Below are 22,221 nucleotides of genomic sequence, written 5' to 3' on the forward strand. Positions count from 1 at the left end.
GAAGAAAAGTCGTAACTGCCTAATGGTCAGATAAGGGAGCAGCATGGATATCAAACCTCTTTAAATCTGTAACGTGAACGCACCATAAACTGTTTTCAACAACACGGAAACGTCGGCCACTACTGATTGGTTAGGGCAACGTGACCCCTCTCCCAGATCTTATTGGTTGTCGTAAACAATGTCCCGCCTCTCTCCGAATTCCACAGCAGGACTCTCTTCCCATTGGCCCACCGGGTTGGAGTACAGAGAACAACAAACAAGATAGGGTGAAGACTGTCGGGATGGATGCAGGTAACGTTAAGCGAGATATTTTATAGTAAAATAACATGTCTTTCTTTCCCATAGCAAGCTAGTACTGCCATAACATAATCACAACAACGTCATGTCATACCGGGAAACAATTTCCTTCTCTGCCATGACAGGATAGCCAACTTCAGCTGCCAATCCGACACAGACCTTTGTAACGTTAGCCTCGGTGACGTTAGCCTGCTAAAATGATGACTAAAGCTAACTGCTAACTAACGTTAGCCCGCTGTTATTGCTAAATGTGGGGGATTCCCCGCTTTGACAGCTATCTGCACAGTCGTATAACTCACTGGACGGTCTCCAGATGTCATCTGTGGTAATGTCATGCGTTGTTGTTAAGTTTCACTCTTAATAATTTGCGTTCCGTCCGTCCTTGGTTTGGCTGTTTATGCTAACGTTATGTTACGCCCAAGATGAACATCCCAGTCGATGCACTGTCACCATCACATCAGTTATTCGGCTACTGTTAGCACCGGAATGCTATTAGCTATGAGAGAGGTTAGGTTATATGATATGCAGCTTACGTAGTGTAGTAACTTAATAGTATTTAGCTAGAGAATGCGAGCAGACTTAAGTTATTGCATTTCCTTCGACTGCAAATGCATCCCTTCATTCTTTATCGATGAGGCTGTAAAATCTCAGCTTTCTGTCCAAGCTAACTAACGTTAGTCAACTTTTCCTGTCTGTTGTTGGTTATGTGGAAAACGTTATGTGTTGGCGGAAACCACAGAAACCGTTTATTGGTTTTACTAGTGTAAATACATTTCCATTGAATACTAACAGGCACCAGTCAAGCCAAAATCAGATTTTCTTTTTTTTTAAGAGCAAGTGTACCCTTTAATGGTGTCCATTACTGTTTTGCCCAATTCTGGCTTTGAGCCCAGTATTTCCAACTGCAGTGACAAGTCTGCAGACTTACTGCGATTGCTTTTTGCCATCACACTTTATTAAAAGCCTCCACCACTTATTTACGTAGCCTACTTATTATTACCATCTAATTACAAAAGGCAGATATCTTGTCAGATATTGATAAATGGGATATAGTTGTTTGCTTTTGTCCGTTTTTTTCATGCATGTTGTCATTTCCCCTGATATTAAAGGATGATTTTACACATTAAGTTCAGTTTACTTATCATGAAGGGTATCCCTCAGCTTGTGAAAACAATTGTAAGATGTCATCTGTGGCCCTGGAGGAGCTTTTTGAAGTCTGAGAAAATAACCCTAATGATGCCATATAGTTATGTCGTCAGGGTTATCTCGGCCTGTGCCAGAAAACAGGGAGGGTCAGGGTACAAGAAAAATAACCCCGTCCAGTTGCATTATGGGAAATGTAGAATTTGTTTTTAGCTTTACCAATACTAAATTGCTGGAGTACCCCTTTAGATACAATTTAAATGTTTCCTAAATGTGTCAAGATTGTTTGTAAAGTCTTTATTTTACTATGAAATGCATTTGGTAGAAACTTGAAACTTAATACTCTATTTATCGCACAGAGAGACTCCTCCTTTACTTCTTCCCTAGCATATTCATCTACAGAACCAAAGATTAAAAATCCTAGATACACTTTTAAAAGATGGATGTATATAGAACATCCTTCCTAGAAGTGACTAGAATTCTTCTTAAGCAACTAATGGGTACCACACCTTTACTCCCTGACAAATAGCCTCACTTTGAATAGCTGCAACAAGTGGTTAGTGGTCAACAACATGCCCACTAGCTGTTTCTCTCCTGTAATTTCAAACACTTACAGTTGACTCTTGACCTCTTTTGCAGCAACCTTGACGTACGACACACTTCGCTTTGGAGAGTTTGAAGATTTCCCTGAGACCTCAGAGCCTGTGTGGATCTTGGGGAAAGAATACAATGCACTCACAGGTAGGACTGTGGAATATAACGTGTACTGTATGTGAGACAGTGAGAAAGAAGTATTTAAGTTATAATGAATCATAGCAAGCACACTTTTCTCTGAGGCTGTGTTGTAATATGGTGATTTCTGGTCTTCATGTAGAGAGAGATGAGATTTTATCAGATGTCACTTCACGACTGTGGTTCACATACAGAAAAAACTTCCCACCAATTGGTAAGTGAAGCGATGTGTTTTAGTCAGGGATACACCGCATCCAGGATTCGGCTTCAGATTCGGCCGAATATTGGGTTCTTTGATGGAGTTCGGTTTCTCCCGAACCTTAGAATTTTTTTCAACCGAACCCTACGCTGGTCGACGTAATGACGCCGCCGTTGATTACGGGAAGGTGTTTACGTAGGTGGACCGTTCAATACAGTAGGCTGTGAGCAAATGAAAATGGAACTTGTGAGCAGAAAAAGTGTTTATTTGGCAGTACTTTCAGTCAAGAGAAGGCCATTCAAGTCGAGCTTACATGTTCAATTTGCAATGCCGATTAGTCTCATGGTGGCGAGGACCCTAAACTAGGGCTGGGCGATATGGAGAAAATCAAATATCACGATATTTCTGACCAAATACCTCGATATCGATACCGCAATGATATTGTAGTGTTGACTATTGGTGCTTTCACAAAATATTTACACAATGAGACTTTTGATAAATAATCAGTAATGTGGATATAATGACTAAGTGGGTAAAGGCAAATACTAGAACAGTTACAACAGTCTGGTAAGTTCAGAAAATGACATCACTCTAATGTAATGCAGCCTTTAAAACCAGGAAAAGACAACACTTATGCCATATTACGATATTACGATATCCAAAATCTAAGTCGATAGCTAGTCTCATATCACGATATCGATATAATATCGATATATTGCCCAGCTCTACACTAAACAATACACAACATTAGGGGTGTGCAAAAAAAAATCGATTCACATTCAAATCGCGATTCAAGCTCTACCGATTTCAAAATCGATTCATAGAATTCCAAAAATCGATTCATAGAATTCTTAAAAAAAAAAAAAATTCATATTTTTTATATAAAATAAAAAAAAAATAATAATTTTTTTTTCTTTTCCTTTTTTTTCATTGTATGTCTACTGCAATCACATGGGAAAAGTAACTACATTTACATACTGTGAATCGTTTTTTTTAATCGAGAATCATTTTTGAATCGAAAATCGATTTTGAATCGAATCTTGAGCCTAAAAATCGATATAGAATCGAATCGTGACATTTTCTGAATCGTGCACCCCTACACAACATCGCCGCTGTTAAAACATTTGCGTATGAAACATCTGAAAGAATACGAGTTGCGCATGAAGGAATCTACAGACAGCAGCCAAAATGCAGCAACTTCAGGTACGGCAAAGGAAGGACAGTCACAGCTAAAAACTTGTGTTAACCAGACGACCATTACCAGCTTTGCTAGCCCTACACCGAACAAACAGTGGGCCTCAGATCACCCACGAGCCAAAGCCATTCATGCAGCAATTGGGAAAATGATAGATAGGATTCGGTATTCGGTTTCGGCAGAATCTTAACCAGTGGATTCGGTATTTGGCCGACCCCCAAAAATCTGGATTCGGTGCATCCCTAGTTTTAGTTGAGCTCCTAAACTAATCTTGGTTTTCACATCTAATTACAATAAGGGATCCCATGCATGATTCATGTGTTACAGGTGGGACAGGACCAACATCAGATACAGGATGGGGATGCATGTTACGGTGCGGCCAGATGATCCTAGGCGAGGCCTTGGTGTGTAGACATGTAGGCAGAGGTAAGACCAACTTTAAAAAAAAAAGAAATATCTTCCTTGATTGTAGATGGATAAAGATTTATGGAGATGAAACCCAGTTGTATCACTGTGTGGCACTAACAGCTCTTCTCCAGTGAGTAGACTATACCAAACAGAGCTTGTTTGAAACAGACTTGATAACTGCCTTGTTGTTCTCAGACTGGAGATGGGCCAGAGGCCAGAAACAAAGAGAAGAGTACATCAGTATTCTCAACGCCTTCATTGACAAAAAAGACAGCTATTATTCCATCCATCAAATTGGTACGTAGTGAGTGTCAGACCTTTCCAATTTAAGGACTCCCTCAGGCCGCCCTGAAAGAGTTTGCATCACATTGTTTCTTTTTTGTTCCTAAACGCTGCAGCCCAAATGGGAGTTGGAGAGGGAAAGCCTATAGGCCAGTGGTATGGACCGAACACAGTTGCCCAGGTTTTAAAGTAAGTACTGTAGAGAAACTACTATCATCACATCCCCTTCACCATACCTAGGGATTGGCATGGGTTACTTTCCATAAGATCATCTCTCAATGCAAATCAAACCAGCTATTAGGCTAACTGAAATAAAACCATGCCAATCTCTAGGTATGGTGAAGGGGATGTGATGATGTGGGGCTATTTTAATTCCAAAGGCCAAGGGAACTTTATCAGGATGCATAGTATCCTGGATCCATGAAATAACTGGCCTTTCAAAATAAAAATCTGCCTGCCTCTATGGGAATTTAACATAGGGGTGTACTCACTTTACTGTATTATTACTGTATTTTAAGGAAGAACATTTATTTATTTACGATACATTATTCATTCACAAAGAAAATTGGTGTCCTTAAAGGTTGGATTTTTCCTAATTTTTTAATTAAGGCATTAAGATCAATTTCCAAGAGATGATTTTTTTATTCCTCTTTTTAGTCAACTTTAGCATGGGTGTATTCACTTATGCTGAGCACTGTAGCTTATTTTCAGTTGTTTCCAGATTTTATATTTTAGGGCTGCAACTAGTGATTATTGTTATAATCAATTACTGTAGTGATTATTTTTTTCAATTATTGTATTATATTACAATTATGAAATAGCCCGTCACAAGCTCCCAGAGCCCAAGGTGACATCTTCAAATTGCCAAGTTAAAGTCCAAAAATATTTCACTTTTAATGGGTATAAAACTGAAGCATTCAGCACATCCTCTCATTTGAGAAGAATTTGCTTCATAACTTAGTGTATTAAAGGTGCTCTGTAGAGTTTTCTTGTAAACAAATTCACGTTATGTATACATTTAATATTTCTGCTCTATAGCGCTACTCGTGGTCAAAAACTCCATGGGGTACCTTTTAATTATTTCTCAAAAGTGAGACAGATTTTCAATCAGTTAACTAGTAACTTTAGCACTAATTTGTATCATTTTAGGTCTTTGGTTTTATTTTTTATTTTTCACAAATATTGCAACTGCTGTGGTAACTTGTAAAGGCATATCGGTATAAACAGCAAAGTTTCTTGGGTCTAAAAAAAAGCCACCTTGATACCCAACACAAGGAGCCGTCAGGAGAGGCAGAACAGTATGTTGACATTATCACGAGTCAAAATTTACTTTCTGTACAGTAGACATTCAGTCAGTGTGACCGAGACACACACACACACTGTGTGGCATTTAGTTGTTTGTATTGCATCATTTGTTTGTTTTTTCTTTCTTTTCCACTCTCATGTGTTCATCCATCCCAATGTCAAGCAACTCACACAAAAAAAAATGTGTAGTAAGACACAAACGTGTGACTGTCTCAATGTGCTGTCTTGCTTTCAGGAAGCTGGCCGTGTTTGACACGTGGAGCAGATTAGTCGTACACGTGGCGATGGACAACACTGTGGTCATCGAGGAGATCAGTGAGTGCAGTGGTGTTTGTCTCTTATCATTCATTAACATAAGGACTTTAAATGTCACTCTGGTACTTGTTCTCTAGGTTAAACTATCGGCTGTGCTGGCCAAGCTTTCATTAGGTGGATTGCTGTCTTAATTTGACTACAAACAGAAAGCTGAGTGGTCAGTATTTTACTGTAGAGCAGGTCTGTTATTAAAGTGCTCATTTTCAGGTTCATAATTGTATTTAGAGGTTATATCATAATAGGTTTACATGGTTTAATTTTCAAAAAACACCATATTTCTGTTGTACTGCACATTGCTGCAGCTCCTCTTGTCACCCTGTGTGTTGAGCTCTCTTTTAGCTACAGAGTGAGGCATCACACTTCTGTTCCATCTTTTTTGGGAGTCGCACATGCGCAGTAGCTAGGTAAGGACTACTAGCCAGTCAGAAGCAGAGTATGAGGGCGTGCCACGCTAGCAGCTAAGCGAGCATTATAACGTTTGTCACAGAAGTAAAGGCTGGACTACAATAGAGCTGTTTGGAGCAGTTTGTGAACAGTGTTTTCTGTTGGAGATGGTAAGTCCCTTTGGGGTGGACTTTGGGCTTTTTCACTTTGTAAAACTATAACATGCACAAAAAAGATATATAACACAATAAAGGATAGGCCAAAAAGCATAATATGAACACTTTAATCCTTTTTCTGACTTGAGTCATGACCTAATGCTAATCCGGTACAGTGACGTTTTTCTTTTTTTTTTGCAGCATAGACCATAGTCATTTTGTGATGCATTTTTTCACTGCAGAGCGTCTCTGTATGCCCTGGCTGGACGCTGCTGGAGCCTGTGGCGGAGCGGGCGAGCTCAACGGCTGCCTGGAGGGGGCGTGTGCCCTGGCCGAGGAGGAGACGGCTCTCTGGAAACCTCTGGTCCTGCTCATCCCCCTCAGGCTGGGCCTGAGTGATATAAATGAGGCCTACATCGAAACCCTCAAGGTGAAGTACTTCAGCGTGTGTTCCCATTGTGTTTAAATATACATATATGTTAAAACAATGACTCTCTCAATCTTAGGAGTTTTCTACGGTATATAATGGCATAGCATTATATCCTGAAATATGGTGTTGTCACTGGAAACTTGATGTACCAAATGAGACGACTAAATTTCCTGTTTGATATTTTTATGACTGAGATATCCCCAAACATACCTCTGTATTTACATATATGTACAGTAATACATGGTCACCTGCTCCATCTCTTCTGTCAATTCTAGTCAATATTAATTTGGTAAAATGAGCGACTAAAGAAACATTAACTTTGACATTATCCAAAGATTGTAGTTTTTAAGATGAGCTTTTTCTTTTTCCTTTTTAATTCCAGTGTTTTATAATTGTTGTCAAAGTTGCAACTGCAGTCTCACAATAGTAAGGTTATTTTAATAAAACTATACGAGGTCCTGATGTTCACTGTCATAGATTACCCATCTTAAGGAAGTTGTAAGGGTCCCTGCATGCTTTTTGCGCCAGTCTACATGCTCTCCCACATGGCGGCAAACATCTGCAATTACTGTGGTTAGCATGCGAATATGCAAATATTCTTTTGTCCAGGGAACATAATCTCGTTATTTCTTCATCTGCTCCTCAACGGATGACGATTGAAACAATGATCTAGTACAGGCAATATGCAAAATCAACATCAAGATGTACGCTGGTTTAATGGTGGTATCGTGTGACGCCAAAAACAAGCGCCGTGAAGCAGAGACATTTTCATGGTGGAGCGGCCCGCGCGCTGCACCGATCGCTTCAGCGTCTCCTCCGTTTCTGCGAGTGTCAAGCCAAGTAGGTAATCACATACAGAAATGCCACAGCGCAGCCGCATATTGTACAGAATAACACAAATTTCAAAATAAAACACACAGGTTTATGGTGATTGGTCTACCTTGTTGGGTGGCTTTCTGGTGTGCTGGCTGTAGATTTGCCCACATTGTAAGTCCCGTAAGGAACTAAAACTCACCACAAATCTAAAAGGAAAAACAAAGGGTAAACTTTGGAAAATGGTCGCAATATCATTTATGTTGTTTGTACTAAATTGGCTAAAAGATTTATGAAAACAGGTACCTAAGTTACCACTGAGGCAAGGTCAGCTACAGCTGGGGTGAGATAAACCCTCTTGTCTCTTTCCACAGCAATGCTTCATGCTGCCTCAGTCCCTGGGTGTTATTGGGGGGAAACCCAACAGTGCCCATTACTTCATTGGTTATGTCGGTATGTCTAGTCTCTGTGTTTGTGAAATAAACACTCAGCTGTGCACTGCACACTTATGCTCACCATATTAATTCTACTTACACCAAGAGAACAATCGAATTATTAACATGCTTCTTTTTTTTTTCAGGAGAGGAACTCATCTATTTAGACCCACACACCACGCAGCCTGCAGTGGATCCATGTGAAGATGGCCAGGTCCCTGATGAGACGTACCATTGTCAGCACCCACCCTGCCGCATGCACATCTGTGAATTGGACCCATCCATCGCAGCGGTAGGAATGCTAGAGAGGGTTTTATAGCACAGGGCTTTTGTATCTCAAACTAAAGCCCGTTTGTTAAACGTGAATGTGAGCGGGCTGAAAACCTTCTACAGTAACGGATGTTCTGTAGCTTATTTGTTTTCTGGTGTCCACCAGGGTTTCTTCTGCAGAACAGAGGACGAGTTTGACGACTGGTGTATGCGCATAAGAAGGGTACGTTTCTGTGAACACTGCTCTTTTGTTGCTCCCTTGACTCGTCAGTTAAATAAAGCATCACTTTCTTGTTAGAGGAATTGGTACATTTCAAAATGACGCTCCTTCTCTTCCAGCTGTCGTGCAACAGAGGGGGCCTGCCCATGTTTGAACTAGTAGACAGTCAGCCCTCACACATGGTCAGCGTGGATGCCCTTAATCTTACTCCTGGTAACTGTATAATTCAAGCAAAATATATTCCAAAAACAGCAGTTAATAAAAATGAATTTTAATGTTTGTTTTTTTCTTTTACGTGTTGACCCTTACTTCGCAGATTTCTCAGACTCGGACAGGTTGGAGCGGTTCTTTGATTCGGAAGATGAAGAGTTTGAGATCCTTTCCCTCTGAGGAACTTATGAACAATGATTTTGCTGTTCTCGACAGTTTGGGAGAGATTCTCTGTCTCTTCTCTGTATCTGAAGGGAAGCCTGAGGGGATGAACATTAACTGGAGACTTCTTGAGCCAGTCCAGCTCCAATGGTGTAGTCAGTGTGTCACACAGCGTTCTTCTCAACAATGCTCTCTGTCTCCTACATTGAGACTGCCTGGTGGAAGCTGTAGCAGGAGCTCAGGATAAATTATGTATGCACATCTTCACATACATGTGTTTCCATTTGAGTCTTAACACTTTAAATGTTTATTCTGAAGTGATATGGTGCCTTTCCCTGACTCCATAAGTAAAATTGCCATAACAGTTTTATGTTGTATAGAAACACAATGAAAACACAATTCATGATACCCATGGCTTACGCGGTTTGTCACTAATAACTCAAGTCTGTAACAGCCTGTAATGAAACCAAATTAAGTCAAATCTGCATTCAAGTTGCATTAATTGTTCATGCAAAGTATCCTTGCCAAGTTTTAATTTGAAGAGTATTTATTTAATCAACACGGTATATAGACAGGTGAAAGATCAATACACATGTATGAGGATAAAAAAAACAAATAAAGTCAGAATCTGGTATTTGACAATGGTACATTTCTCTTCAATTTCAAGACGGTATAGTAGTATATTTGAATCACAGCCAGGGCATTTCTCGTCCGCTTACAAAAAAAGCGTGTAGAAGAGTCATGTAGTTAGTGAACCAACTGACTGTCTTGGTCTCAAACAAGCAGTTTCACCGAGACTGGTTCGGCTTCACTTCCACAGCTCTCCAAGTTGCTGGTTCTCAGCTGTGTTGATAGCGTTAAGGCTCTGGGTCCTGATGTTTTCGTGCACGTCCTCAACACTCTGGGAAGCATCAATAACCTAGAGCAGACAATTTAGATTACAAGATGTTTAATACTGTTGATTTAAATAACACCCGGGAATAAATGTACAATCCATACCCGCCAGTTGACTGAAGGATCCTTCATCAGCTGTTCAAATTTCTGTTGAACTGCTTTTTGGAAAACACTGGTCTCATATCTCTCTTCTCCAAACTGACCTCTGAGAGCAGCCTCAGCTGGACTGAGCTGTAGAAACATAACAAGGTCCGGCTTTGGCAGTCCCACGTCAGGTTTCATGCACCAGTCCAGACAGAAACCCTGAAGGAGATGAACATGTCAAACTATCTGTTTCTCCTCTTAGACACAGAATAATAATGTCTGATGGATGCAGAGTAGAAAGGCTGAGAAAGGACTCACGGGCTTTGCACTGGTGAAAGCGACTCCAGAGAAGGCGTACCTATCTATAACCAGAGTGGTGCCTTGCTCCAGCTTCTTCTTTATTAGAGGCCTGTGGTCACAATTATTTCATTATGCTGCATAAGATGTAGGTTATAATGAACACAGAGTCGAGGCTAATGACAAAAGACTATGCATTTTTTTTTTTAGATTGGAGTTTGCATCAACGCTAATATAGTCAACTTCAGAAATGGAAAGAAAAGTACATTTACTCAAAGTGCTGTGCATTTTAAAGGATAAAGCTGTTGATATCCTATATTTTTGTGATTGTCAACAAATCCCATGAAAAGACCGAAATCAACTGCGTCTTTCAATCTGGTTCTCAGTACTTTGACTTCCCTACCCTGTCTGTGGCTTGAAGCCCCAATCCCATTGGGTTAAGGTTACATTTAAAGAAATGCAATGAACCGGAGCACGTTTTTCTCCCATCCCGGAATGCTGTGTGGACTCCCAGACCCTCCTCCGCAGCCCTGTGGAGGAGGGTCAGGCAAAGCAAGACTACATCAAATACAACGCTGGAAGATGTAAACGTAGGCTCTTTCAGTCTGCATGCGTAAATCGTTTTGATTTTGTGGAGAATCAGTCAATATTCTTGCTGATGGTCTTGTTTGCTTATGTAGGTCATATAGAGGCATACATATTAAAAGAAAAAATTGCAGTGCAACAATGGCTCATTGATGAGTTTGTTTTTTTACAACAATGCACCTCTGTGGCACAGGAACAATAAGTGTTAGTAGTAGAATATATTTGTTGTTGGTTTTGGTCTTTTTATGGAATATGTTGACAATATGAAAAATATAACATATCACCTGACATTAGTGACATCTGGCTACAACGTTAAAAGGGTCAGTTCACCCATCACTCAACCCTAACCATGTGTAGTCTACAACAGCACCCAATACAATATGGCATGGATGTTTGTTTTTTTTTAATTAAAGAGTTAGGTTTTTTGTTTTTAAAAACTGTAATGTCTCTGTCCAGAAAAAAATATTCCAGCTACTGAAGATAAAACAGATTTCACGGTCAACAGTTTTGAACAGATGAGATTTTTTCTTCAGTACAAATGTATAGTGCCAATGAGGTCTGTAGATTATCCAGAAAAGTGGTTTAAAATTCAACTATTCAATGCCCTAATAGTCTGAAGTCAAACTTTACAAACAGACTTCGTCAAAACTTAAATGGAAACGTGAACTGACCCTTTAAAGTTGTGCCAACAGCTGATTGTGTCCTTCTTTATGGTGAGTACTTGGCCCATTTCTTTTTATTTTTTGTGATCAATTTTTTTTATTAGCACCTTCATACATACAAAACAATCTCCACATACTTAGCCCATATTGAAGACCTTTTTCTACAGCTTACATTTTGACTTGTCATAGCAGGAAATACGCCAGTAAGCTATTACGGTGAGCCAGGACGCTAAGTGGCATGCAGCCATCATTAATGTTATTAAATACACCTGTGCTTCTGCTGCTATGACGTGTCAAAATGTCTGCCGTAGAAAGGGTCAGTTAAAGGTGCAGTAGGTAAGACTTAAAAAAACTAACTTTCTGTCATGTTTGCTGAAACTGACCCTATGTTCAAGTAGAACTACATGAAGCAGGTAATTTAAAAAAATAAATCTGGCACCACCTACAGCCTGCAGTGCGATTTGCAAAAATCCACAGCTCCCTGTTCAGATGCACCAATCAGGGCCGGGGGGGGGGTGTCTAACTGTGTGTCAATCACTGCTCATGCACACGCATTCATTCTCCCTTGTGTGGGGAGGGGCTCAGTGTTGCCAATTTAGTGACTTTTCAGACCCCCTTAGCGACTTTTTTTCAAAAAAGCGACTAGCGACAAATCTGGCGACTTTTCTACAGAAAGTCGCCAGATTTGTCCAGTATTGTCCAGCCAGCATGCAAGGTATTTCTCTCCTGTAGCCGCCCAAACAGTCTTCTGTTCTGTGATTGAGGAAGAGTAGCCTCTCCCCTCTCTCCTCATGTGCAGGTGTAAAGGGGCCGGTGTAGGTAGGAGAGACAGCGGGACGCGACGGGAGAAAGATGCCGCTGAGCTGGCCTGGACCTGGGCACGCCAGCCTTCTTTGAGAATTCTTTATTGATCTTTTTCCCTCCCTTTGTAGAATTTATTAGGCTACCTAAGTAATAATTATAAGGTAAAATAAATTCCTGTATTGAATTTGTGATTATTTGGCTAAAAGGGTTCTATTTCTTTCTATCTACCTTGCTGACACAACCACTAAGCTTTATACAAATGATTGCGTAATGACGTCAAAAATATGCAAATGAGCATATGACGTGATCTAGCGACTTTTGGAGCTGGTGCTAGCGACTTTAATTGGAAATGAGTTGGCAACACTGGATTAGGATATCGTTTTGGGCTTTAGCAGAAAGGGGGGAGGTACTGAGAAGTTGTTGATGTTCAAATGTTTGGGCTAAGTCCTGAATCTTCCCAATCCTACCTACAGCACCTTTAACTAAACTCTACTTTCACTTAAACACTATAAAGCAAGAGTCTTACACCAGTTCCCAGCGGTTTGCAGAGAACAGCAGGTGCACTGTGTGGTCCTCCAAATCACTTTTCTTCTCAAGGTAGGCGCTTATCAGCTGTCCAATTGTCGTGGTCCTGTCTGACCCCAAGAAACCCCACCACGGCACATTACATTAATGTTACACAGTAGTGAAACGTTACACTTGAACTGCACAACTGCACTGGGACTGAAAGGAACAACCCAAACAACAATTAACGTTATGCTAACATTAGCCCCTAACAAAAAATAGCCTGCCTCACCAGGGAATCTCATCATCTCTGCAGGTCGACCGCTCTGTTGCAGCGCCTGAACTAGTTTCTTGCACTGAGTAGTTTTCCCGGCTTTATCCACTCCCTCCAGAACAATGAGCGCTCCTCTTTTACACGCCATTACTGTCTGCTGTTTACCAGCGCTGTCCTGTGGTTGAGGAACAAACGTCTTACTGTAGTAGTTAAGCTGTAGCTACCATTTACCCGCCTTTTACTGAGGCAAATTGTCAACAAGGAAGTACGATGACGACGCGCTTCCGGTTTCGGTTGTAGTTTTTTTTTATCAACTTTATTGAAATAAAAGAAAAAGGGAATTGTAGTCACACTTCGGCACATTCTGCACAAAGTCCAGAATAATAACTTAAGTCGGCAACATTATAAAAATTTGATTAAATTCATAATTATACAAACTCTTTTCACTTTATGTATTTCTATATTGTTTCCTTTTGCACATTCCATTCACATTGTTTAATACTTTTGATTTGATAAATGTAAAAAATCCACATGGTAAATAAATCCACAATGCACAAGCATTACATCACTGAATTTACAAAAAGGGAGCTGCCAGTATTGATATCAATGAAAGGTAGCTGAGTAACGTGTGTGTGTGTGTGTGTGTGTGTGTGTGTGTGTGTGTGTGTGTGTGTGTGTGTGTGTGTGTGTGTGTTCTGGTAGCAGGATGATGGACAGAAAACAACAGGAACAGTTTGAGGTATTTGTAAGAATGATGAAAGAAGCCCACCATGAGAAAACCCATTGATGTAAATATACAATTTGCTAGGAAAGTGGGTAGGATATGGTTTGTGTTAAATGTATCTAATATACCATTAAGAGTGGAATACATCATGTCAAATTATTTCTTACTGTACGTTTTTATTAGACTGAAAATAATAGGTAACTTATTAGATCACAGACGGCTGCTGACTAAAGGTACTGTTATGCAGACAAGTCCACTGTTCCCATTCAACTAATGATTGAGCTGCACAAGACAACTACTGAGAATAATGGTTTATTTATTACATTCTCCTTCTTGATTATCTTTACAGCATCCAACAGCAACATGTTACACTTTGCTCTTGTGGCAGTGTTTCAGAGCATCTTTCAGTGCTGCTAACACCATGTCAACATTGGCCTTGCTGCTGTTACATCCCATCAGCCCCACACGCAACACCTAAAAAGACCAAAAACAACTGGAATTTAGGCAACACAGAACTGAAGTGATTTAAGTTGACTTAAATTAAGTTGAAACAAACTATTGAAGGAAGTATTTGACAGATTTTTCTCTTACCAAGCCAACTGATGGTCCGAGCCCTCCAGAAATCTCTAAATTATGTGTTTTCATGATGTAGGCTGTGATCTCTTTCCAGTCATATCCATGAGGAGCAACAATAGTGGTAACCGTAGGGAGTCTTGCTTCCTGTAAACCATTTAAGACAGAAATGGTCAATTGTCTCACTTTATAGTTTTATATTACAACCATTATTCTGTGTAGGTTCCACTGCAGGTTATAATAAAAAATGAAATTGTAGTGTTGAAACTTGAAACTCACTTTTGGTTTGACAAAAAGTTTGAGACCCATGCTCTCTAGGCCAGCGTGGAAATACTCAGCCACTTCTTGGTGTCTTTCCCATGAATTCTGCAGACCCTTAATAACAGAAAAATGCATAAAACAGACAGTCAAAACATTATAGAATAGCTGAAGCATAACCCATATTTTAATTTAGAACATATTCATGTTATTATTCAGGGCGTAGTACACAACGCTAACAGTCAAAGCCATGCTAGCTGCTCTGTGAGGCCCTAAACATGTTGCTACAGCAGTGTTGAGCTTATAAAATAATTTTGCTTGTGAATATAGGCTCCGTCCCAAAGCAAAAGCTATGGTTTATTCATATTCATGCCATATTCTGACTATTTCATAAATATTTTATAAGTGGAGTGATATATTTTGTCACTGTACAACCTGCTCAATCATGGCTAACTGTACAGAACTGTTGAAGCTCCAACAGATACAAAATTAAAAGATTTCATTCTAACACATCCCACCTCTTCAACAAGGACAGCCAGACTCTCCCTCAGAGAGTAAAAAGCAGTGACTGGACCTGTGTGGTGATATCTTTAAAGAGGAAATGGAACAGTCAGAGCAATACTCAGAAATATTCAGAAATTGTGCAAGTATGGCTAAAAATGAGAGCACAGTTTAAAATCTAATCAGTGCCTGCATGCAGAGGGAAAAAAGTCTTACACTCTTGACAGCTTGCCATCACATCCCCAGTAGTTTGCAAGCCAACTCAGATCCAAGAAGAATGACACAGGCTTTGTCCTCCGGTTTAATATTTTCTGGCTGCGGACAGATTAAACCTTAAATACGTACATGTTACATATATTTTAAACCATTACTTGTACAGAGCATTTCTCACCATGCTCTCTCACTGAAGGAGATGGGTGCTGTACCCGGAGGAGCATTCAAAACCTTTTGGGAGCCCGTGTATAGGATGTCTATCTCTGCAAATACAAACCACCAAAACAATCGTTATTTGGCATCCTCAAAACAGATAGTATAGTAAATGGTTTAATCAGCTGCCCCAGAGAAACTGAAGAACATCGAGTAGGATTTGATATCAAACCTAGCTGGTCCATGTACAGAGGGGTCCCTCCACATGATGCCACAGAGTCAACAAGAAACAAGCAGTTATACCTGTAGGCACAAATCATAAAATAGCTATTATCTGTCCTTATTATCATTACAGATGTGATGTGATGATGACATGAGGAGTGAGTGCTGCATCTTACTTATGGCACAGTTGTCCGATGCCTTCTAAAGGATGCAAGACTCCTGTAGAAGATTCTCCATGTGCAAGGAAGAACAGCACTGGCCTGTGTTTCGATAAGGCCTGTGATGAGATAGCAGTATGATCACAGAGACCATAGCTCTGACAGAATGAATCTGAGTAACATGGTAACTGGAGATTCAGAGTGATACCTGCTCAATTTCTGCATTAGTGAAGAAACCACCAGGGGGCGTCACAATGGTATTTACTCTGGCACCTGTTGGGTTAATATACACATATTCTATTCTGTGGTTGAGTTACATCAGAATCATTTTTATTCCATCAATTACTGCTGATTTTAAAGGATAAGAGTGGCAATATTATGTATTTTTAATATTGTTAGACAAAATTAGCCACATAATTGCACTGGGTGAAATGTCCCTTCATTATGATGAACAGGGGTGCTGTAGTTTATTTTAAGTCACCATCCTGCTGCTGTAAATACTAGCGCACCAAATGTGTATTAATCTGCGGCTGAAAATAGTCCCCAACAAATGCACCGTTTACTCCTGTTTATGTGTTTTTTGCCAGTGTCCAGCTGTTTTAGAACATTACTGAGCCTTTTTTAAACAAAACTATGCATTTGGATCCGTTATAAAGATGTACATCTTCAGAAGGAACCAAGGAACGGGACAGGAAAGTCAGCAAAATATTGAGAGGTGCACTAATGCATAATGATTTGTTGTAGAAAATATAAAATACAAAGCCTTACCTATCCTCTCAGTCATTTCTGCTGCTCGCTCTCCCCATATGCCGTTGACTGCAGTCAGTACGCTCTCCCCGGGCTCCACTGCGTTGAAGATGGCACACTCCATAGCACTGTGGCCAGTGCCGCTCACTGCTAAAGTCATGTTGTTCTGAGTCTGGAACATGTACTGGATTCCACTTTTGATGTCACTCATTATCTATAACAGAAAATGAGCAAACGGTGGTGAAAAAGTTAAAAAAATATATGTTTTCTCAGCATACTACTGTTGCATTCAATGAGTGGCAGACTGAGAGAGGTCCTCACAGAGGTTAGCCGCAACTCTTTCAATCTGTCCAACCATGAGGGGAAATTAATTGGCAACATTCTAATAACTGAGCCATTTAAATAAAAAATAAAAAGGCCTCAGTTTCACTAGTTCCAGCTTCTCAGATGTGATTATTATTTGTTGTTTTCTATGATCATGAACAGACTACATTTGCGTTTTTGATTGTTGCGCGGACAAAATAAGACATTTAAACATGTTAACCTGGGCTTTTGGAAACTGTGATGGCCATTTTTCACACATTTCTGACATTTTATTGACCACACCGATTAATTGAGAAAACTGAATGTTATAGTGTGTATTTGTACTCCGAACTCGGATTTTCCGAGGTCAAAGTCGGAAACGCCCCTTGACCTCATATTTACGAGCTTGGAACTCGGGCAACCACAGAGTACCCCGAGCTAAAAATCCAACATGGCTGCTCCGTGCATCCTTTACTTAAGTAAACATAGCAATAGCACAGTGTGGCAATAACTCTGTTAAAAAATCCTGCATTCAAAATATACTTACAGTATCAAAAATAGTATTTATTATGCAGAATTTTTCATACAGTCAGGGCCTGTCTGGCCAAAAATGCCAGGGCCGATTTATTTATTTATTTGTCCCAGTACACAAACTAACACAAGATGTCGGGTAGAATATAGTCTCACATTGCCAGACCTATATTCACAGCCCTGTGGCTACTCCACGCACAAATTCTGGGATAGGAGAAAATAATGCTCTGGGTTGTTTGCATTTCTTTAAACCAATCACAATCGTCTTCGTCGGCGCTAAGCTCCGGACGCAGCGAGGATGGCTCTGCTATAGTCTCAGGAAGGAACTTGATTTGGTGGAATATTCACACCCCGTAAAAGAAAATGCCACATAGAATATTAAATGAAGTTAACTGTTCACACAATACAGTATGTAAAATAGTTGGATGCATTGTTAAACATAATTTGCGCTTACCAGTTTATCCCTGTGTGTATTTCGTCCATAGCAATCCCCACCAATCGGTCCCAAAACATCCCAGTTAGATAGTAAATGTTGTAAACATATTCTTTGTAAATCTTTACCATCATTCCCTGAAAGAACCAATCAGGCCTGCCTTAATGCATGATCCACATTTTCTTCAAAACCTTTAGTGTTTAGTGGTTGTTTCCCGTAGCAAAGGGAGTTTGAGAACGGCAATACATAGAGAGCGGACATCCTGCGTGTGGGCCACGCGCAAGATATCAGGCTATATTCTGGAAATGTACTTTTGTTGACTCAGACTTGGTAGAACATAACATTGATCTCTCTGTCTTTGAAAAGGAGTAGCATTATCACTTTTCTGTGCACAATGGAAATGTTGAAAACCATAGTAAAATGTACAATGTTTTTTTTTTTTTTTTTATATATACCTCAGCTAAGCAGGGAGATTGGGAACAGAATCATTCCCACACTTCTCCATTATAATGTACATAGACAGTATGTCTATGTACATTAGTCTTTACACTGTTTGGGGTATACAGTAGTTTGTACATAAAATTTAACTTTATGTTTTTCTCTTATGCCACTCTTCCTTGAGCTACATCATGTGTGTTAAACCCTTAGAGTTACCTTAAATATCTCTGGATGCATGTGTCCAATGACAGGATTGGCCCCGGCCTCCAAGATTCGTAAAGGAACATTGGAAGGTCCTGGTCCAAACATGTGACGATAAGGGACCACTAACGATTTCAGCAGGCATTTTGGTGGGGGTATAGAGACAGACGACATGTTCCCAGCAGTGTGACAAGCGCAGGAAAAACACAAAAAGCCACGGAGAAGGTTAAGTAAAAGGTAAGCTGAGCACACCCGCTCTGTCTGACCAGTGAGGTCCTCAGGTCAGGACTCTGTCACAACATTTTCTGCTTTTATCTCTGGCTTCTTCTGTCAACACGTGTTGACGTCTGTGCACAATGAACTCAGGTACGGTAGCTAGATAAGTTCCCATTTTAAAGATAAGGAAGTCACTTCACATGTCCTCAACTATTAATCATTGACTACAGACTCTCCAGAGCGTCATGCTTCACCAGTACACTGCTATGCCCTAGTGAACAGGATCATATGTGTCTAATGTGTTTACCACAACTTACAAGTGCTCTTGTTGGCCTACATTTTGTCAGTTAATTGTACATTCTGACTAGTTACAGTTTGTAAGATTCATAGGTTTCACTTATAAATATGTGGAAAGTGTTTATAAGATCAAATAATGTTGGAAGTTCTGGAAAAGTGTACCAGATTTAAAGTACATTTATAGAGGAGGTAGGCCATTCTGATAGATAATTCCCACCTGACAGAATGAGCTGCCCTACTGTAAACTACCTTTATAGAGGAGATAGGCCTAGGTCATTCTTATAGATATTTCCCACCTGACAGACTGAGCTACCCTGCTTTTAACTACATTTATAGAGGAGGTAGGCCATTCTGATGAATATTTCCCACCTGACAGACTGAGCTACCCTGCTTTTAATCATATTTATAGAGGATCTAGGCAATTCTGATCGATAGTTCCCACCTGACAGACTGAGCTATCCTGCTTTTAACTACATTTATAGAGAAGCTATGTTGATATATATTTCCCACCTGACAGAATGAGCTACCCTACTTTTAACTACATTTTTAGAGGTGGGCCATTTTCAGTGATGGACTGGCCATCTGGAATTTGGGCAAATGCCAGAAGGCTCTATGGGCCGCTAGCTACTGATTAAAAATAAATAAATAAATAAATAAATATTTTTTTTCTTTTTTTTCATCTATCAATCAAACAACGTATATATTAGAAATATATGTAATGTATGCCTATATAACTTGATGATATGTAGGCTACAAAACAAATATGTCTGCTACATATATATATACATATACATACATACATACATACATACATATACATATATATACACATATATATATATATATATATATATATACATATATACACACACACACACATATACATATATATATATATATATATATATATACACATATATATACATATATACATACACATATATATATACATATGCATATATATATATATATATATATATATATATATATATATATATATATGAAATAATAACAATAATTTGTCTTATTTTTCAAAAAGTTATTTTTATTAAAACTTTAAAACTACACTACCCACAATCGAACGGCGAGAGCGAGCAACTACAATAGAAGTCTATGATAGTTTCCAAATGTTTTTTTAGCACCGAATCCATTATTCCACCACCAAGATAAAAGAAATTGAATCGTGGCACGAAACGACCAAAGGAGGGAGCCGAAAAAAAGAGAGAGAAAACAAAGAAAGCACTGTTGGCTTCGGGTGAAAAATATGCTAAATTAGGTGATTTATTAAAAAAAAAAAAAAAAAAAAAGTGTGTTGCTTCAGCTAATATTAGCGTTAGCAGTTGCAGCACTGATGTTAGCCTGGGTGCTGAAGACACTGCTGAGCCAGACCAGGAAGAAAAACAAGACGACAAGGGAAACAAAGAGAAAGAATTAGACTTGCACACTGGACCTGTGGCAGAAACTGACGCAAAACATCAAAAAGTCTAGGAAAATAGATTACAAGCAGCGACAGGGTCTAAGGCAGCAGGAGGGAGCTTAGCTGCAGCAGAAGGTGCAGAGGATGCGCAACAATTTGATTTCTTCAGGCGCCCAAACTCCAATATACTGGATATTTTCACCAGTTTCACCCACAACAGGTGGCTGATGAACCAGCCAGGAAAGCATTTTGTCGCAAAGATGGCTCACAGCGTCAATGGGTTAGCTATAGAAACATTCTTTATTTTGTGCAGTCTGCCTGGCTTCCTTTAAAAATACTGAGTCAAATCCTTTCATTGACATTACATTACATTATTACATTACATGTCATTTAGCTGACGCTTTTATCCAAAGCGACTTACAATTAAGTGCTTTCAACTGTGGAGGTTCAAACTCCAGACAACAAGTAGTAAATGCAAATACAGTAGCTTTAAATAGGCAAAGCTACAAAAAGACAAATGAAAGTGCAGGTTCGAACGTGCAAGTTCAAGAATTTTTTTTTTTTTTTTTTTATCCGAGGTGTAGTCGGAAGAGATGCGTTTTTAGCCTTCGGCGGAAGATGTGTAGGCTTTCGGCCAACCTGATATTGATGAGGAGCTCGTTCCACCATTTGGGAGCCAGGACAGTGAACAGTCGGGATTTCGTTGAGGGAATAGTTCTCCCTCGCTGTGAGGGAGCAGCCAGCAGTTTGGCTGATGCAGAACGAAGTGGGCGGGTTGGGGTATATGGTTTGACCATGTTCTGGATGTAAGCGGGTGCTGATCCGTTCGTGGCCCTGTGCGTAAGTACTAGTGTCTTGAAGCGGATGCAGGCCGCAATTGGTAACCAGTGAAGAGAGCGGAGGAGAGGTGTAGTGTGAGAGAACTTGGGGAGGTTGAAGACAAGTCGAGCCGCTGCATTCTGAATGAGCTGCAGGGGTTGGATGGCACATGCAGGCAGGCCAATCAGGAGGGAGTTGCAGTAGTCTAGACGTGAGATGACTAGAGCCTGAACCAGAACCTGAGCCGCCTTCTGCGTTAGAAGGGGACGTATCCTTCTGATGTTATGCAGCATGTATCTACACGATCGGGTGGTTGCAGCAATGTTAGCAGTGAAGGAGAGTTGGTCGTCAAGTGTTACACCCAGGTTTCTAGCAGTCTTGGTGGGGACTACCACAGAGTTGTCAATTGTTATAGTCAGGTCTTGGGTAGGAGAGCCCTTCCCTGGAAGGAAAAGGAGCTCAGTCTTGTCGAGGTTGAGTTTCAGATGGTGTGTGGACATCCAAGAAGAGATGTCAGTCAGACAGGCCGAGATACGTGCTGCTACCTGAGTTTCAGACTCAGGAAAGGAGAGAATTAGTTGCGTGTCATCTGCGTAGCTGTGATAAGAAAAGCCGTGCGACTGAATGACAGACCCGAGAGAGTTGGTGTACAGAGAGAAGAGGAGGGGACCCAGGACTGATCCCTGAGGAACCCCAGTTTTAAGTGGGCAAGGTTCTGAGCTAGACCCTCTCCAGGTTACCCGGTAGGTTCGGTCTGCCAGGTAAGATGTGAGTAATGAGAGCGCAGAGCCTGAGACACCCAGATTTCGGAGTGTCGAAATGAGGATCTGTTGGTTCACTGTGTCAAAGGCAGCAGAAAGATCCAGAAGGATGATAATGGAAGAGAGAGAGGTTGTTCTAGCGATGTGAAGCTGCTCAGTGACAGCAAGGAGGGCAGTTTCTGTTGAGTGGCCAGCCTT

At 40.2% G+C, this 22,221-nt stretch overlaps 3 protein-coding genes across 7 annotated transcripts; 1 reads left to right on the forward strand and 2 right to left on the reverse strand.

The window, feature by feature from the left end:
* The first annotated feature begins 28 nt into the window (after positions 1 to 28).
* On the forward strand, positions 29 to 9,591 carry atg4b (autophagy related 4B, cysteine peptidase). Of its 5 annotated transcripts, none has more exons than XR_004108229.2 (13): positions 29 to 291; positions 2,080 to 2,181; positions 2,315 to 2,386; positions 3,894 to 3,992; positions 4,170 to 4,271; positions 4,373 to 4,445; positions 5,797 to 5,876; positions 6,658 to 6,845; positions 8,033 to 8,111; positions 8,239 to 8,384; positions 8,543 to 8,585; positions 8,702 to 8,795; positions 8,884 to 9,591. XR_004108229.2 is itself a non-coding variant. In XM_031318193.2 (13 exons), the coding sequence occupies exons 1-13, from the start codon at positions 282 to 284 to the stop codon at positions 8,970 to 8,972; spliced, it is 1,191 nt and encodes a 396-aa protein (XP_031174053.1). In that variant the 5' UTR covers positions 29 to 281; the 3' UTR covers positions 8,973 to 9,591. The 5 variants fall into 5 exon arrangements, 3 of the variants coding, with proteins under 3 accessions (XP_031174053.1, XP_031174054.1, XP_035862767.1); XR_004108230.2 differs by having other exon boundaries at positions 8,899 to 9,591; XM_031318193.2 differs by having other exon boundaries at positions 8,529 to 8,585.
* dtymk (deoxythymidylate kinase (thymidylate kinase)) lies at positions 9,480 to 13,353 on the reverse strand. The gene is made up of 5 exons (XM_031318197.2): positions 13,077 to 13,353; positions 12,807 to 12,915; positions 10,251 to 10,341; positions 9,954 to 10,151; positions 9,480 to 9,873 (listed from the first exon to the last, which is right to left on the reverse strand). The coding sequence occupies exons 1-5, from the start codon at positions 13,204 to 13,206 to the stop codon at positions 9,763 to 9,765; spliced, it is 639 nt and encodes a 212-aa protein (XP_031174057.1). The 5' UTR covers positions 13,207 to 13,353; the 3' UTR covers positions 9,480 to 9,762.
* A 414-nt stretch (positions 13,354 to 13,767) lies between these two features.
* Positions 13,768 to 18,845, reverse strand: agxta (alanine--glyoxylate and serine--pyruvate aminotransferase a). Its single transcript, XM_031318195.2, has 11 exons — positions 18,529 to 18,845; positions 16,629 to 16,821; positions 16,069 to 16,133; positions 15,879 to 15,979; positions 15,713 to 15,783; positions 15,506 to 15,590; positions 15,331 to 15,429; positions 15,132 to 15,201; positions 14,635 to 14,730; positions 14,374 to 14,502; positions 13,768 to 14,256 (listed from the first exon to the last, which is right to left on the reverse strand). The coding sequence occupies exons 1-11, from the start codon at positions 18,685 to 18,687 to the stop codon at positions 14,149 to 14,151; spliced, it is 1,176 nt and encodes a 391-aa protein (XP_031174055.1). The 5' UTR covers positions 18,688 to 18,845; the 3' UTR covers positions 13,768 to 14,148.
* Positions 18,846 to 22,221: the final 3,376 nt, after the last annotated feature.

The sequence above is a fragment of the Sander lucioperca genome, chromosome 11 (genome assembly GCF_008315115.2).
Source record: "Sander lucioperca isolate FBNREF2018 chromosome 11, SLUC_FBN_1.2, whole genome shotgun sequence".
Taxonomy (NCBI): domain Eukaryota; kingdom Metazoa; phylum Chordata; class Actinopteri; order Perciformes; family Percidae; genus Sander; species Sander lucioperca.

What these genes read in the sequence shown, in the direction of transcription:
- atg4b (XM_031318193.2), top strand. An exon ending in ACAGTTGCCCAGGTTTTAAA is followed by an intron (nt 4,446 to 5,796) that starts GTAAGTACTGTA and finishes TCTTGCTTTCAG; the next exon opens with GAAGCTGGCCGTGTTTGACA. An exon ending in TTACTTCATTGGTTATGTCG is followed by an intron (nt 8,112 to 8,238) that starts GTATGTCTAGTC and finishes TTTTTTTTTCAG; the next exon opens with GAGAGGAACTCATCTATTTA.
- dtymk (XM_031318197.2), bottom strand. Translation starts at nt 13,206, where the DNA reads ATGGCGTGTAAAAGAGGAGCGCTCATTGTTCTGGAGGGAGTGGATAAA. An exon ending in AGAGATGATGAGATTCCCTG is followed by an intron (nt 12,916 to 13,076) that starts GTGAGGCAGGCT and finishes TCTTGGGGTCAG; the next exon opens with ACAGGACCACGACAATTGGA. An exon ending in CTTTCACCAGTGCAAAGCCC is followed by an intron (nt 10,152 to 10,250) that starts GTGAGTCCTTTC and finishes CATCTCCTTCAG; the next exon opens with GGTTTCTGTCTGGACTGGTG.
- agxta (XM_031318195.2), bottom strand. Translation starts at nt 18,687, where the DNA reads ATGTCGTCTGTCTCTATACCCCCACCAAAATGCCTGCTGAAATCGTTA. An exon ending in GATGGCAAGCTGTCAAGAGT is followed by an intron (nt 15,202 to 15,330) that starts GTAAGACTTTTT and finishes TCCTCTTTAAAG; the next exon opens with ATATCACCACACAGGTCCAG. An exon ending in TGGCTGTCCTTGTTGAAGAG is followed by an intron (nt 14,731 to 15,131) that starts GTGGGATGTGTT and finishes TCTGTTATTAAG; the next exon opens with GGTCTGCAGAATTCATGGGA.